The 17,391-nt window shown below is 40.0% G+C and overlaps 1 protein-coding gene across 2 annotated transcripts in view; it reads left to right on the top strand.

The window, feature by feature from the left end:
* LOC127938655 (serine/threonine-protein kinase MRCK beta) overlaps positions 1 to 17,391 on the top strand; it is a 61,568-nt gene that overhangs the window by 31,386 nt on the left and 12,791 nt on the right. For both annotated transcript variants that reach the window (XM_052535427.1, XM_052535429.1), the window contains exons 3-20: positions 265 to 348; positions 1,081 to 1,176; positions 2,475 to 2,623; positions 5,885 to 5,978; positions 6,463 to 6,663; positions 7,296 to 7,544; positions 7,667 to 7,901; positions 8,932 to 9,051; positions 9,306 to 9,439; positions 10,515 to 10,757; positions 11,479 to 11,589; positions 12,545 to 12,792; positions 13,180 to 13,273; positions 13,374 to 13,498; positions 13,726 to 13,831; positions 16,467 to 16,615; positions 16,842 to 16,939; positions 17,180 to 17,259. In XM_052535427.1, coding sequence (XP_052391387.1) covers positions 265 to 348; positions 1,081 to 1,176; positions 2,475 to 2,623; positions 5,885 to 5,978; positions 6,463 to 6,663; positions 7,296 to 7,544; positions 7,667 to 7,901; positions 8,932 to 9,051; positions 9,306 to 9,439; positions 10,515 to 10,757; positions 11,479 to 11,589; positions 12,545 to 12,792; positions 13,180 to 13,273; positions 13,374 to 13,498; positions 13,726 to 13,831; positions 16,467 to 16,615; positions 16,842 to 16,939; positions 17,180 to 17,259 — 2,616 coding nt within the window. The remainder of the gene's footprint in view (positions 1 to 264; positions 349 to 1,080; positions 1,177 to 2,474; positions 2,624 to 5,884; positions 5,979 to 6,462; positions 6,664 to 7,295; positions 7,545 to 7,666; positions 7,902 to 8,931; positions 9,052 to 9,305; positions 9,440 to 10,514; positions 10,758 to 11,478; positions 11,590 to 12,544; positions 12,793 to 13,179; positions 13,274 to 13,373; positions 13,499 to 13,725; positions 13,832 to 16,466; positions 16,616 to 16,841; positions 16,940 to 17,179; positions 17,260 to 17,391) is intronic.

Below are 17,391 nucleotides of genomic sequence, written 5' to 3'. Positions count from 1 at the left end.
GTCCTGTGGCTTAAATGAACCGGTTTTTCAGTGCCATCTCTCTCTTTAGGCAAAAAGTCAGCAGTCTTAAGTCTCAGCTTTTCCTTTATCTGATTTTCAGAGGCATCAGAGATCAAAAGCATCTCATTCAGAGAACTCTTTTCCCCTGTGGGGTTTTCAATTTAAGTGGGCCACAGGAACATAAAACTGGTCAAATTCCCCACACATGCTGACTTTTAAGGTTGTTTGTATGCATTGGCTAACTCCTCATCTCATCTCGTCTAGGTTGCAGTGGTGAAGATGAAACACACCGAGCGTGTTTACGCCATGAAGATCCTCAACAAGTGGGAGATGCTGAAGAGGGCAGAGGTAAACAGATTTCTGTTCATGGCTCATTATCGTATGTTTCATTTTTCAGGGCTTCAGGCTGCAACTAAAATGGTGTTGGAAATAAATCTTAGCATTTTCAAAAGTAGCTGCCAGCAAAAATATGATTATGTGCATTTATGTATGGTTTCATCAGATGAATGCAAATATGACTAGTGTGTCATCTATGAATCACGAACAACTGACTCTTATGAACAGGTTCTTTTTAGGAGTGAAAAGTCATTTTCCTTTCTACTCTAGTTCTTTCTTGCCCCAGTTTCAGCCCGATCAGTGCTGACAGTGCCCACGGGCCTCCCATAGGCATGTCAGGAGAACTTGTCACTTTGGCTTGTCAGTAATCCTCTTTGAGCTTCACTGGGCTCTTTTTATTCCTCCTCACTTGTCTGGAGTCCCAGTTCAAACAGATATAAGATCTAAGACTAACATTTGAAATGGGAAAGCCATGTACATCATCACTGCAGGTGGATGCAGTTTAATATGTTGTATGAGTTACCCATTCATTCTGGATCTCTAAAAACTATGGCTCCAAAAATTAATAATAATAATAGTCTCGTGAGACTCAAAGCTCTTCAGTATTAAACCAAAATAGAGAAATCTGCTTTCAAATTCAGGTACTGGGTTGCTGTGTCAATGGTTCTCAAAGCAGAGTGTGTATATAACAAAATATTGTTTTTGAATGGTTTGATGTCATAAGTCATCTTGCATCTTATGTAGACGGCTTGTTTCCGAGAAGAGAGGAACGTCCTGGTGAACGGAGACTGCCAGTGGATCACCACTCTGCATTACGCTTTCCAGGATGACAACTACCTGGTATGTGTCTTCATCCCTAAACACACTTACAATGGGGAAAATATTTATTTGATCCCCTGCTGATTTTGTAATTTTGCCCACTTATAATGAAATGAAGGGTCTGTAATGTTTATGGTAGGTTTATTTTAATGGATAGAGACAGAATACCAACCAAAAAATCCAGAAAAAACACATTATATAAAGTTAGAGTCAAAATATCAATATATTGAATCTCCTACCAACCAGCAAGAATCCTGGCTCCCACAGATGGTCATGTGCCAATGTGAAACACAGATTAGTCCTGCCACTTTAAGAAGTTACTCCTAATGTCAGCTCGTTAGGTGTATGTGACGCCTGTCCACACAATCAATATCTTCCATTCCAACCTCTCCCACCTGGCAAGACCAGAGAGCTGTCAAAGGGATTTAGAGATAAGATTGTAGATCTGCTGAAAGACCATCAGCAAGAATCTTGGTGAGGAGCAGACAACAGTTTGTACGATTATACGGAAATGGAAGAAATACAAACTAACCATCCATCGGCCTTGGTATGGAGCTCTGTAAAGGAAGCTGAAACTTTGAGTTGCCAAACAACAGCCAAAAAACCTTAAAGATTTAGAGAGGATCTGTAAAGAGTAGCGGAGATGTGTGTAAACCTGGTGACCAACTACACAAAAACATCTTACCTCTGTGTTTGCCAACAAGGACTTCTGCACCAAGTACTAAATCAAATTTTGCTCGGGGATCAAATACTTATTTCACTCCCTCAAATTTCTAACCTTTATGTAATGTGTTTTTTTCTGGATTATTTTGCTTGGTGTTCTGTCTCTATACATTAAAATAAACCTACCATCAAAATTATAGACGCGTAAATTTTATTTATTTTTTTTGTAAAGTGGGCATATTTTTCCCACTGTATGCTCATCAGACGTAACCTAATGTTAGGTGTCATTCAGTGAGTTTTAAAACAAGTCAGGTAAGCTAGCTATAGATAAAACCTCTAAGCTATATATAGTTAATGGAATTAACATGTAATTAATTTTATGATGTTTAAATAATTATCAGTGAAATAATGCATTGAAAAATTGGCCACGATGAAAATGTCATGTTTATCAAAGTGACTGATGATGATTACTTGTGGCGCACAACCCTCAAACACACTAATACAGAGTCCTGGGGGATAGTGCATTCTGTGTGATAAATATTTGTTAATCATACTACTCTTTGATGTCGTTCGGTGGATATTATGAAGTGCTGAGTCAGTGTTTGTGTAACTGAATGGTGTTGTGTGATAAGAGATGATATTGTCTCCTCCTGCAGTACTTGGTGATGGATTACTATGTGGGAGGCGACCTGCTGACCTTACTTAGTAAATTTGAGGACCGACTCCCGGAGGACATGGCCAAGTTCTACGTGGCAGAGATGGTGCTTGCTATCCACTCCATCCATCAGCAACGCTACGTACACAGGTGACAAGATAGTGTGCTTGTGTGTGTGAAGGGAGAATTAAACGCAGACTTGATTCTTATTTAGCTTTAACCAACAGGACTTCCTTAGCCAAAACGTTTACCACAAAGATCATGCTGCTTGGATGACACTAAACCAGCTCAGACATTTACTTTTATGCATTTGGTAGACGCTTTTACTCAAAGTGAATTGCACTGCATTGAAGGCATACTTTTGTTTTTTTAATCGGCTCATGCATTTCGAACCCATGACCTAGGAGTTATGATACTTGGATGTAACCCTGGGAATTCATGCTGGTATTATCAGCAAAGTTTGAGTTTTTTTCTAGGAGTTATATAAATGTTTTTGATTTACCATTCCCTAAGTCTGTAAAAAGCAAACTGTGGCGGGTCACTTTAAATATCAGGTAACCCCTTTCTGTTCAAGTGGGCTGTTTTTAGCTTGAATAAGCAGTGATGTGCGCTGATAGTCTGGTTTTTTTAACACAAGACTGGATCCAGACAAAACGATATGCCCAAACAAAATTTGCCCAATGTTGGACTCTCCCCCAGTGTTTGAACATGTATTCAGAAGCAGTGGTCATTACCCTGGTTTGAGTGATGTGTGCTCTGGACATCAACAGCACCTCACCCACATGTCCACTCCCACATGAAACATTTAATGAAATGGCCTCAGATGGCTGTGGTGTTCTGGGCTGCAGATCTGTTCAGGTTCAGGGGCCTATTCCTGGCTGCTTGTCCTGGACTGCCATCCGGTCCAGCTGAGCCCCCTCTTCCTTCCTTCTGTGGAAGCTTGAGAAGGCTTCACCTCTGATACAATAGCGACGTTAAATAGGTCATTTACTCACCCTCACATTATATACAACACATATGGAAAGTTTTGGCCAAATGTAAGCACTGGATGAATCAAAATAAAACCGGAATAGTGATATTGCTTAGTGTGTTTATGGAACTGCAAAAGCTATGATTTAATTAAATGAATGCTTGCAGTGCTTTAGAGTGATGCACAGCACTTTTACACCAAAGCAGCTCATGATCCTGTGTTTTAGTGTTTCCAAGCACCACGTTTCACAGTAAATGCTGCCCCAAACAAACTGCTTTTTTGGGATACAAATACCTTTGGAAACGCAACATGTGGCAGTAAAAGCTCATCATCTTCTGTTTGAAAATTAAGGAAATTAAGACATAAATATAAGTATTATTATCCAATTTTACTGTATTTTATTGTAAGATTTTTTTTGTATTCTTTATTTTCTTTTCTTTTTTACAGTTAAATTACAATAGTAATATTTTGTGTAAAATATCCTTATTTTGTGTAATATTCTTTTAATAATAATAATAATATTTAGTCATATAATTAGATTTTATAGTAATATTGATATCAATTAAAAACAAATCGCAATTCGATTTATTTTTTCTCCCAAATTGTGTGACCCTATCAAGAAAATTCACGCTAGTGAATAAAAACGGCTACTGTTATAAATCAAGTCTCATTCTCTCACAAAGCTTTCATATTGCTTCAGAAGATTTAGATTAAAGTGCATTAATTAAACTAAAAATGTGATTATTTGAAATACTTCTGTGATGTTTTTTGTAATCCCTTCAGCTATTTTTCATTTTAGGGCAGTGTTAACTTTCTTCAAACATCTGTTTTTGTGTTTCATTGACAAAAGCAAGTCAAATAGGTTTGTATTGAGTTAATTATTGAATTCACCTCATTTTATTTTGAGTTGAACTATGCTATTAACTCTATTTCCCCAACCAATCATAACAGCCTTATAAACGCATCCCATCATTCTCACTTACAGTAACCAGCCTGTCAGGCCAAAGCAGCTGACTAAAGTCATGCAAGCACTTGTAAACACACGTGTCCATGAGTACAACCCTTCGTGCTGTTACTGACACCCAGTGAGGTTGTGAATGGTCTGTGTGTGTGTGTGTGATGAGTTTTGACATCATGTTTACTCTGTACCCGCTGTGCTCACCATGGTGCCAGGGCTGTGAATCAGAGGGCACTGTGTGTGTGGCCCAGTCGTCGAGAGACAGGGACTGAGTGTGTTTGAAGGGGGGAGGGTAAACAAAGGCAGGACATGGAGAAACAGCCCCCCTGGAGAGCAGCCACAGAGAGGGTTGCCCACTGGAGTGATAATAACACCTCACAGTGCAGGGCAGCATCAGCTGTGTGATGAACGGAGTATCCTGTTTTTTCACCTTTATAGTAACATGGGTTTGTAACATGGAGCTTCTTCACTGATCTATGCTGAATGGTAAATGAGAATAATAATATGCAACCTACAGTGTAAACATGCACAGAGAAAATGCATTAGCTAACATGAGCTAACGATATTTAAACTACCAGTCAAAAGTTGCATTTTTTTTCAATGAAATTAATTAATTTAATTGCAGTAATTAATGCAGTAATGTAAAAATGAAAATGTAGCAGGCTTATGAAATTATAATATTTCAAAAATGTTCACTAATTTTGATCCAATAAATGTAGCCTGGGTGACTTAATTAAAAATTATCTACTTGACCCCAAATTATTGAACGGCAGTGTACATATTTCTCAGAATTTCTTCTTTGTTAATGTTAGTTATTATAATAAACATTTTCATCGTATGTTCACAGCATATTAACAAATGTAAACAACATGTTTCATTTATTTTAAATGTATTGGTTGAAATTCCAAACAAATATACAAAGTTAACAAATGAAACCGTATTGTAAAGTGATGCCCAATATTTTGGAGCAGATTCATCAGTCATTAAATATAATCTAGCCAGATATCAACCTGGACAGGATGCATGATATACCATCATCCTCCAAACCCAAAACTACAGATGTTTTAAATTAGAAGAAAAATGACACAACCTAGACTTCATTAAATACATGTTAACATGCAATGAAGATAATCACGGTTCCCGCTGTCCACGTTGCATTTGTGCAACTACTGAGAGTATGAAACCACTGAAATTCAAGAGACATTTAGAAACCAAAACTGTAGATTTTCCTGGTCATTATAAGCAAGGTTAATAATTGTACATATTATAGGGCCAATGCAGTTAATTTTAATATGAATATTTACCCATCTTTCGTTTTTGTTGACATTTTCATGTGCTAAACCATTTGAATTTTGGTCACTGATCACTTTATGTCCATTATAAAATATTAAACTTCTGAAGCAGAACTGGTTAAGAACCACTGCTTTGTAAAGCTCCTCTTGAGTTATTTCATGCGTAAATGTTGTACTTCCTGTCCTTACAGGGACATAAAACCAGACAACGTGCTACTGGACATGAACGGTCACATCCGTCTGGCTGACTTCGGCTCCTGCCTGAAGATGATGCAAGATGGCACGGTGAGGATGTGATGAAGAGCTCAACTTCGATCTAAAAGCAGAGTCCATTTGTCATCCTTACAGGGTGGTTTCCATCTGTTGGCTCAAAGCACTGCCTCTCTCTCTGCTCCTGACATTAATAGAGCTGCTTTTGGCACTGCTGGCCTAGAAGGGGTGGGCTAATTAGAAAGCCCATCACTGCCCACCCCTCTGTCTCACTGAGACACCATAGCACACTGATAACCAGACCGAGGCCAAAACAGCTTTTATCTACTGCTCTGTGTGTGTGTGTGTGTGTGTGTGTGTGTGTGTCTTTGCCAGCAGCATGTAGAAGGAAAAAGCGAGGCTTTAGTTTTTCAGCTGCATATGTGCTGTGGCCAGTTGCATAAACTGCTTAGACTAGTCTTAAAAGGGAGGTCTAATTTGAATCTAAAACTTTGGAAGACTAATTTGAAGACCTATTCATCCGAGTTTGTGACATCACTTCCTGTCATCCCCTGTGCAGGTCCAGTCATCAGTGGCAGTGGGCACCCCGGACTACATCTCCCCTGAGATCCTGCAGGCCATGGAGGACGGCATGGGGAAGTACGGGCCGGAGTGTGACTGGTGGTCTCTTGGCGTCTGCATGTATGAGATGCTCTACGGTGAGACGCCCTTCTACGCTGAATCCTTGGTGGAGACCTATGGGAAGATCATGAACCACGAGGTGAGTTGCTTCATCATTGTGTTTTTCGTAGGGATGCACCGAGACCATTTTTTCAGAACTGATCCAATACGAAAAATTCTGATTATCGGCCGATACCAATCTGATACCAGCGCAGGTTTTGTATTTGTTTTTTATTTTTTTTATCAATGTAGAATTTCCATACCTCTGTGTGTTGAGTCACAGTGCATATAGAAAAGTTCAAAGCACAGAGATATTGATGTGTAGTGTATTATATCTGTGTGATCGTTTATTGAGCCTTTTCTTGTAACAGTTTTAATTTTCAGTTACTGTGCGTGTGAAGTACAATTTATTCGTTGTGATCTAACGGACACCCGGTAACATGATTTAGAAACAGCACTAAACTCCAGCAAAATGAAGTCATTTTATACAAAACGGTTGACGAACCCACAGTGAATCCATTAAAAATGTATATTTATAATCAGTAAAAATAAAGCCTAAGGTAATTATCATGGGAAATAACATCCTGGCTCTAACTCCTTTGGGACTCATAACATGGTTCATAAAATCACAACTGCCTTAATTTTATCTGATCAGCCCTGAGTAGTGGTTTAGGGTGGAAAATCTGGAAATATTGATGTTTAAAGTAAACTGGTCTAATTTGCACTATTTAGGAGCGGTTCCAGTTCCCCTCTCACATCACGGATGTTTCCGAGGATGCGAAAGATCTGATCCAGCGGCTGATCTGCAGTAGAGAGCGTCGGTTGGGTCAGCACGGCATCGAGGAGTTCAAGGAGCACCCCTTCTTCTCCGGCATCGACTGGGGGAACATTCGCAACACAGAGGCACCGTACATCCCTGACGTCAGCTCACCCTCAGACACCTCCAACTTTGATGTAGACGATGATGTGCTAAAAAACCCGGTTGGTTGAACTCTGAAATGCTTTTATCATTGAAGGAATTTTTTTTAGTCTTAAACCTTGATTATACTAGAGTGCCCTCTTGTTTGTATTTGACCTCTGACTTCTTCCGTTTTCCTCTACAGGACATCGCTCCCCCAGTATCTCACACGGGCTTCACCGGGCAGCACTTGCCCTTCGTGGGCTTCACCTACACCACGGAGAGCCGTTTCTCAGACCGTGTCAGCATGAGGGGGGTGGCGCTGGCAGATGGAGGTGCTGGGGAGGATCTCCAGGATGGGGGTCTGCCGGTGGAAGCCTTTGAGAAGAGGATTCGCTGTCTGGAGCAGGAGAAACAGGAGCTCAACCGCAAGCTGCAGGGTAATAATCATAAACTCCACCTGATATCTTTAGAAAGCATTTAAGCGTTGGTTCAAGCTAAAATTTAAATTGTCATCAATTATGTCATTCAAACCCAGAAAACTTTTGTTCACATTTGAAACACAAATGAAGATGTTTTTAATTTCTGTCCCACCATTGCAAGTCTATTCCACCAAAATGTTAAAAAGACACTGTAAATGTATTCCATACGAACTGAGCACATGTGAATAAAAGCCTAAATTATCTGTTCCTCATATAAAGTGAAGGTGTCTCTTCATAAACCTTGGATTTATTGGTTTGATTCATATAAATTACTTTTGCAATCTCTTTATGAACTTTTTGAAACAACAAAATTTTGGTGATGTTGACTTTCAATGTAGCAACGTAAACCTCTCAGGTTTCATTCAGATATCTCCATTTGTGTTTAAAAAATGAACAAAAGTCTTATAGATTTGAAAGGAAACAAGGGTGAGCAAATGACGGCAGAATTATCACTTTTAAACTATTGTTATATTATATATTTAGTGTTAGCTGTAGGGCTGCATGATGTGTCATTTAATCATCGATATCGCGATGTACGAATCCACAATAGTCACATCGCAGGATGTGCGATGTAGGCTGTCGTAGTTGATCCGTTATTCATTAACTGTACGGGCCAGCTGCTCCCCGGCCCTTGACGAATGTGATTTGCGGATTAATTGCACAGCTTAACCATCATAGAGTGAAAGTTTATCATTTGCATGTGTTTTCAAGTCCTGTCAGTTTGACAGAGCAGAGAAAAAGAGTGAGAGAGACCGAGCTCGAGAGAGAGAGAGAGAGAGAGAGCGCGCGTGAGCGAGCCCATTTTTGTTTGTAAGAAAAAATTAGATTTCATATCGCATTATATATCGCAGAAAAATAAAATATCGCAATGTCATTTTTTCCCAATATCATGCAGCCCTAGTTAGCAGTTCTGATTAATTTTGTAAATCCATCAGTTAAATGTATTCTGAGTATATACTGATTGTTTGTTCCACACATGATTTTCTAGAATCCACTCAGGCTGTTCAGTCCCTCCATGGCTCTGGGCGTGGGGCCGGCACACTTGGTCGTGATCGAGAGATTAAAAAACTCAATGAGGAAATCGATCGGCTAAAAAAGAAACTGGCAGGTAATGGGTCTCCCAATCATTGCCAATGGATATATGATATGATAAAGTCTGTTATGAGTCATGTCAAAGCACTACATACACGCACTATGTTATAGATTAACTTTGGTCACTCATAAGTCTTTGTGTTTGCAAGTTTGCAAGTCAACACCACTTCCTCGCATCAGAATTGCCTAATTTGCTTATTTGGCTGGGCATTTGTGTCAGATAATCAGTAACATTCAAGCTAACTTGAATGTGTGACTTCCCCTCCCCAGACTCTGATAGGCTGGAGCACCAGCTCGAGGAGGCAGTGACTCTTCGACAGGACTTTGAAAGTTCCTCCTCCAAACTAAAGGCACTGGACAAGCAAGTTAAAGCTCTAAAGCTGGAGAAAGAGGATATCCATAAGGTATGGGTGACTGGAGACCTGAATTACCAGCCATTCCTGTATGCAAGAACCGATTTCTTGTAATAAGAGAAATTATGCTCACAAATTCAGCCCCATAAACATTTGTTCAGATTCCTTCCTGGATGACAACCAAAAGGCCTGTCTGGTTGTCTTTACGATTTTAACGAGCTCTAACAGTTCCATTATAACGATTATTTTTGTATGTTGCGAAACAAACATTTTGAAAATCTATACACCCTCTTAAAATCCAATTTATAGCTAATAGATATGTACCCCACGTTTTGTCTTTGTCAGTAATCTGCTACTCTCAGGTGTAGGTCACTATAAGAAAGAAAATATCTGCTGCACCTGCAGTTTGTCTTAAATGTAAAAAACTTTTGTTTGATTCACTAAAAAGAATGTGCTGTATGGTTTTAATTAATTAAAATCAATGCTTATAAAAAAACTGAAGCTGTTTAGAATAAGAACAGGATCTCAGTTCTCAACTCTGCTGTGCAAAGATACTGAGATGTAAAAATCCACTTGAACTCCTTAAGAATGAGTTTGCCGTATACTGTGCATGAAACAGATAACATAATTGGCAAAGAACAGTTCTCCTGTCCTCGTGCTGAAGATTACATGTCCTCTTCAGGAAGTTCATAAACACTGGCCTGCTTCATTAAGATTAATGTCATCACCCCCTCACACAGGGCAGGTCATGATTCTCACCACGTTTCACATTTTTAGCTAATCGAACCGTTCCACTTGACTGTTGACCCAGAGCCCTGGGTTGACTTGTACCCGAAGTACGCCGAAGCTCTCCGTGGCAGCCTGTTTTCAGTCAAAAATACTTCCTGTAAGATTTGTCTGTGTTCGTTTCTCCTTACGAGCGTGTGTTCCCAATCCTCTTGATGATTTCTATTTCTCACTCAGCCTCTTTTCAGTCCTTTCTCTCCAGGCGCTGCCGCTCTTTTCTCGTTCTCTCCTTCCACTGCTCCTCTCTCGCACACTCGGTGTGATCGTTTTCACATCTTCTGGTGTTCTGATCTCATCCCTCCATCCCAGTTCATCCATTTCTCTTGCTCTCTCTTTCCAGCAATTGGTGGAGTCTCTGGATCGCCTGAAGTCTCAGACCAAGGAGCTGAAGGACGCCCACCAGCAGAGGAAGCTGGCCATGCAGGAGTTTTCGGAGCTGAACGAGCGCATGGCCGAGCTGCGCTCACAGAAACAGCGTCTGTCGAGACAGCTGCGGGACAAGGAGGAGGAGATGGAGGTGGTGATGCAAAAGATCGACGCCATGCGCCAGGACATCCGCAAAACAGAGAAGGCCCGCAAAGAGGTGAGCAGGATGATTGAACGGGGTCACGCGGCCCCGTCTTGTAATGTTATGGCTGTTTTGGATCTGTTTTTAAAGTAAATGGAGATGAATTGTCAGGGGCTTTCAATCTGGAAGACATATTTATGCTGCATGTGTCATCCTGGTATCCTGAACCTGTGCCGTGCAGTGCTTATTACTCCGCATCATCATGTTAACACCCCTGAGGCTGACGGAGGACACGGTCAGATGAAAATAAGGCCATGCAATGCTCCACATTTTTGAAGTTCATCAGCCACCCTCCAGAGAGAGACAGGCTCAACAGCTCCAAACCTCCCTAGACGACAGCAGGAATGTCTTCACACCCAGTCCCGCCCCCTCCGGACTCACGGACCCCATGACCTCCTCTGGACCTCAGTGACTAACTCGAGCCAGATGAGCGACACTGACCGCAGTGCTGACTGCAGCTGGATTGAGACCCTCCCCTATTTATACACTCTTCTCTTTTATGTTTCTTTTCTTTCTCGCCCATGCACAAGGCGGAAGTGTCTTGGGGCGAACTAAATTGTTGTTCTTGATGTCAGGATCTTTTTAGTGCTCAAAGACATGGCATTTCTAGGGGTGTGTGCAGTTGAAATTAGGTCAAGTTTGAAGGGTTTATGAGAATGTCTATACAAATCCAAGTCCCCCCCCCCCCCCCCAATATTGATTGTTTTTCTTATGTGTGTGTGTGTGTGTGTAATAGCTGGAGTCTCAGCTGGAGGATGCGTGTGCCGAAGCCTCTAAGGAGCGCAAGCTGAGAGAGCACAGTGAAGTCTACTCTAAACAGCTGGAGAGTGAGCTGGAGACGCTCAAGGTCAGAGGTCACTCATTCATACACTGCCTCTCTACTGACTTCAACCAAGTTTACAGATCACTCCAAGCCCAGGGGGCATGAAAAGAAACAAACCACTTTTCCTAATTCAGAGCATAGCTTTAGAAGTTTTAACTGAATGTACGATTGAGATCTAGTACAGTAACTATTGGGTGATTTGAAATATAAGAAGGCAACTTGTCTAACAGTGCCTTAACAATGAACATATACATGACATATGCAGCTTCCTCCCATAATATAAAGAAGTCCATTCCAATGATTTGTAAAGTATACAATTATGAGTACGTGAATCTGCACCACAAGCAAAACATAATCACGTTACCCGCTTAATAATGATGAAGATGCATATAAATACACGAGCATACCACAATCAAATACAGATGAAAAGCTACTCTCCACTAATTTCCTTCTAGCCTCATAAGGAAAGCAGTTTTTTAAATTAAAAAATAACCCAAATTTTGGTCTATGTCTATTCAGTAAATGATCAATGTGTACATTAAAAGCCAACTTTAATATGGCGTGTTTTTGACAGGTTCTTTCAGATTCTCATTTTCCTCTTCCTTCAGCTTTTCTTTACCTTTCTCAGGGGTTTCTTCTACCTCTCTACTGTCTTCCACTTTGTTAACCTCATACGTCACCTTGCTTTCCCTCCTGTCTTTCTTTTTGCTCCCTTTATGTGTAGGATATCCTTTGGGATTATTTTTAGCAGGATGTTTCTCCTTTGTTTTTTCCTGCTGCATGCAAGTCAAGAAGACTCTCTCCTTTGCCTCTTTGCTCACTCCTCTTTCTGTGCTCTCCATTATGTTTGTATATAGTTGTAGGGCTCTATATTGATTAAAATAATTTAATCGTAGTAAATTAACCCGTTGATTACTGGAATATATGTAAATTCTCTGCTGTTTCTGGATGTCTCTCACTCAGATAGTTTCTTTCTCAGGTCAAGCAGGGAACTGGTCGTGCCTCAGGTCCCAGTTCAGAGACCCAGCAGGAGCTCACCAAGCTGAAGTCAGAGCTGGATAAGAAGGTGCTGTTCTATGAGGAGGAGCTGGTGAGACGTGATGCCAGCCACACTACAGAGCTGAAGAACATGAGGAAGGAGCTCCATGACTCTGAGGGTCAACAGCTGTCACTGCACAAAGAGCTGCTGGTGCTCAAAGACAAACTGGAAAAGGCCAAGAGAGAGCGGTACTGTACTTTCACCTGTCCAGGTCGTGGGTTGACACCAAAAAGATTTGATTCCAGCTAGTGATAGACAAATGTATTGGCCAGGTTGATTATTTGGCTGATATTTAACCCCAGTGAGGTTGTTAGAACTGGCTTAAATCTAAGAAAATAATTTGCATGTAAATCTTTTTTTAGAATAAATACTGCATACATTGTTAAAGTCATGCTGCACACATAGTCTCTTATGCATATCAAGACAGCGTTTATTTGAGCAAAAATACAAAAAAACACTAAACTATATTGTAATGATATTTAAAAATAGTATTGTTAGAGCTGTCTTTAGCAATTAAAAAAATAAAAAAATACTCATAATGATCACTAATTCCAGACCTATTTCTGTACCCACAGGCAAACTGAGATGGATGAGGCCATGAGTGCTCTGAAGGAGAAGTATGAACGTGAACGTGAGGAAAACCGTAAACTCACTTTAGAAACAGACAGGGTAGGACACCATATTTCATATTGCAGGAGGCCACACTGAGTATCAGTTTTTGGAGTAATATTCAATCCTTGAACTGATCCGTAAATCTCCTCCTCTGCAGCTTTGCAACTTTGTGGACAAGCTGACGGCTCAGAACAGGCAGCTGGAGGACGAGCTCCAGGATCTGGCATCGAAGAAAGAGAGCGTAGCGCATTGGGAAGCACAGATCGCTGAGATCATCCAATGGTAAGAAAGCACTCCCTCACATTCACTTGAATGTGACTCCTATGTAGCCAATGAAAATACTTTATACTAAAGGGATAATTCACCAAAAATAAAAGATCTCGTTTCTCTTTAGTGGAACACATAATGATTTTTGAGTGAATTATATCTTGGGTTGCAATAAAATATATGCCTTGGTTTGGTGACATTGTGGTCAAATAGACAAATTAACGACGGTGTTTGTTTTGTAGGGTGAGCGATGAGAAAGATGCACGTGGCTACCTTCAAGCTCTGGCCTCCAAGATGACGGAAGAGTTGGAGACTCTGCGTAGCTCTAGTCTGGGATCCAGAACGCTGGTAAACATCACTAACTTTGAGTCAAAGTGAATAGAAGGGAATAATCAAGCTTCCACCAGCTGATCTGCTGTTATGCTCCAGTTTTAGTTTATAGGGATTTATAGGACATCTGTTATGATAGAGAGAGACTTCTAATTTTGTCAGTGGAAAGCTCCGTCTCGCTCTCTCTTTAACTCCTTTGAGGCATAGCACAGTAATATTAGATTTACTTTAAATAGAAAACTAATGAAAATTGATTAAAGGGAAGTGACATGTTAATGTTGTAGGTGTAGGAGGTCACATTTGATTTAATATCCTTTTTTAAGGAGGTTGAAGACAGACTGTAGGAGACTGGCATTAGTGACTTTCCCCTTTTGAAAGTGCTCTTTGTTATTGCCATAGTGGGATGTACTGATGAGAACTATTGATTCACAGGCCCGAAGGTTTGGGTTGAAGCCACCGTTCAAAAGATGTGGTCAAAGTCGGTAATTCTCAAATTGAACAAATTGACTTAATTGCAGGGTTGCTACAGGATATGGTACAAATAGAAGTCAACAGACTCTGGCTATTGGTGAAGTCTGCCGTAAACGTCCTGTGTTTGGGTCATAGAGTTAAATCACAGATTGAATTGATTACAATGGCATGTTGTGGTTTTGTCAATTTTTTAAGATAATTTCTTAACAAACTAAATACAGACATTTCTTGTTGGAATGTGACTTAACATTACTTCCCGCTCCCTCAGATGTGTCTTACGGAATCAGTTTAATAGGCAGTTCAGTTTAAAAATACACAACTGTTTAAAAGTTCAGGGTCAGTAAGATCTTCTATTTCAAACAAATGCTGCTCTTTTGAACTGTCAATTCATAGATGTTTTTGAAAAAAAAAAACACCACAACGGTTTTAACATTAATTATAATTAGAAATGTTTATTGAGCAGCAAATCAGTATATTCAAATAATTGCTTGAAGATCATGTGACACTGAAGACTGGATCAATGATGCTGAAAATTCACACCACAGGAGTAAATGACGTTAAAATATATTTAAATATAAAAGAAAATAAAAAATGGTAATAATACTCGACTAAATTGCAGTATTATATGGGACAAATACAGAGACTTTCAAAAACATAAAAAATACTATCCCCAAAATCTGTATTTATTATAACATTTTATATAGAGGTTTTAATATATATATATTAATATACCTTTGTGTAAACTTTAATTACTATATCAGCAAGGCCCTGGAGTAAGCATGCCAGCCCAGAGGTCAGTGGTGGCACCTCGGGTCACCAAGCGGGTGAGTGTATCCATCAAACCTCCAATCAGTGAAGGAAGGCAGAGCACAAGATTGTTTTTCGGCTATTGGCCAATCAATCTGTCATTCATCTGTCCAGGTTACTTTAAGAATAATTTGCAAAACTATTAGGGTTGGCAGATTTTTTACAGCTTCAGTTTTAAAGAACAGATGAATGAAAATGCTGCATCAGCTCTCCTCATTGCAGATCATGGTTCATATAACATGGAAAACATTTCGGATAAGCTTGCTTCCATTGTTCTTAGGAGGTCAAGTGTGTATACCCTTAACTTTCCTTTGAGAAGTCATTAACTCGATAAGCTTGAATAATAGAGTGAGTGCTGCAGTATTGGGTCTTTTTGTGAGGCTGTTTGAGAGCCACACTAGAAAATACCTGCAGCTCAAATGTAAAGCTGATGAGTTCTGCCAGGAACCTTCACGGCCTCTCACTTCCCATCAGCTGTGGGAGTGCAGTCCCTTCATGTGTTTAATGAAATGAAATGGATGGAATCCTCTTCTTTCATTCCACAATGTTCAGCTGTCCTTCAGCCATGCACCGTCTCATCACCACATAGCTCATGGAGACAAATGTTGTCTTTTCACCACATGTGTAAATAGTGAAGCCTTGGTGACAGCTGCGATCAATAGCTATTAAACTGTTGAAGGTCTAAGATAAGCCATCGGATTTATGGGAAATGCATCTTAAAGGATTTAATGTATTTTTTTAATTATGTGATGTAGTCTGTCGGGCGTGCACTTTTTCCTATGCATGATGCTTTCTCTGTGCTTTTGAAGAGCATCTTGTTTTTAAAATTATCACAAAACATTGAATAAGTACATCATTGCACTGCTTCTTGACGCTGTAGAGTAGGGCTGCACGATAAATTGCAATATTTAATGCGCATCTTGTCAGTAAAACCGGTTCTGTAATCAGCGGTAAATCTCCATCACTTGTACGCTTTCACATGGAGCAGCGTTTACTACACAGAGACGTTGTTCTCTGACAAGCTGCGCAAAGCATGCATGAAATATGATTGTTGTTTTTCGCATCTTGTCAGTCTGTGTAGTAAATGCTGCTCCATGTGAAAGCGTACAAGTGATGGAGATTTACAGCTGATTAAAGAACCGGCTTTACTGAAATGATGCGCATTAAATATTGCATGCGATTTATCGTGCAACCCTACTGTCGAGGCGGGATTTTATGGTCCATAGACAACTACAGAAATGCCTAAACGAGCATAATATGATCTATGTTTAATTAATAACTGCTTCAAATTAAAATGGAGCAAACTGATTGATCACAAAAGTTGCTTTGCTTTTCCTAGCTTCTTTTTAAAACATGCATCACTTTTCCTTGGTAGGATCCTTTGTGGAAGGTGCGCCGCAGTCAAAAATTGGACATGTCTGCCCGTCTGGAGCTGCAGTCAGCCTTGGAAGCTGAAATCCGTGCCAAGCAACTGGTTCAGGACGAGCTGCGCAAGGTTAAAGCTGCCAACATCTCTTTCGAGGGGTAAGTCTTTGATTCTGCTATAATAAGCGACCTTTAGATCGCAGTTCTAAGACTCTGCTTCTGTTTAAATAAACTGACCCGAATACTTTTGGGCACAATAGCAGGTAGCTTGGTGCACGCTGTGTGTGTGTTCAGTCCCATGTGCACATTATGAAAGAACACGATATTAATTAAAATGATTCAGATTTTTCTGGTAGTCTAACTTTTTGGACTTTCTCGCCTAAAGCAAACTGAAGGATACAGAAGCCAAGAACAAAGAGTTGGAGGAACAGCTCGAGAATATGAAGAAGGAGATGGAGGAGAGCCGCTCACGATCAGACAAAGGTGAAAATGATGATTATGACTTTTCCCTTTATATGCAAAACTTTATATAATATATATATATATATATATATATATATATGATATATTCATTTATATGATAGATTTACTGAGTGTCCATTAACCATGAGATTGCATATTATCTCATCTCATCAAATGCTGGCAATTGTTAAATTAATCAGTTCTTTTATAACTCCATATTGCGCCTGAAAATGTATTTTTTCTTCCCCCACTCAACTGTAGGCCTGAAACTGCCAGACTTCCAGGACTCCATCTTTGAGTACTTCAACACCTCTCCCCTCACCCATGACCTGACGTTCAGAGTGAGTGTTTCTGAGAGCATCTGGCCATCTGCTACTGCCTTACATGCATTAACAAGCTTCTCTCCATTCATTTCATCATCCTAATGTCCTCCGGCCTCAGAAAACCAGAGACCTAAAAGAGTCTTTATCTAA

The sequence above is a fragment of the Carassius gibelio genome, chromosome A20 (assembly GCF_023724105.1).
Source record: "Carassius gibelio isolate Cgi1373 ecotype wild population from Czech Republic chromosome A20, carGib1.2-hapl.c, whole genome shotgun sequence".
NCBI classification, from domain to species: Eukaryota; Metazoa; Chordata; class Actinopteri; order Cypriniformes; family Cyprinidae; genus Carassius; species Carassius gibelio.
Note: the sequence above shows the minus strand (reverse complement) of the source record. Positions and strands in the feature narration are given on the sequence as shown.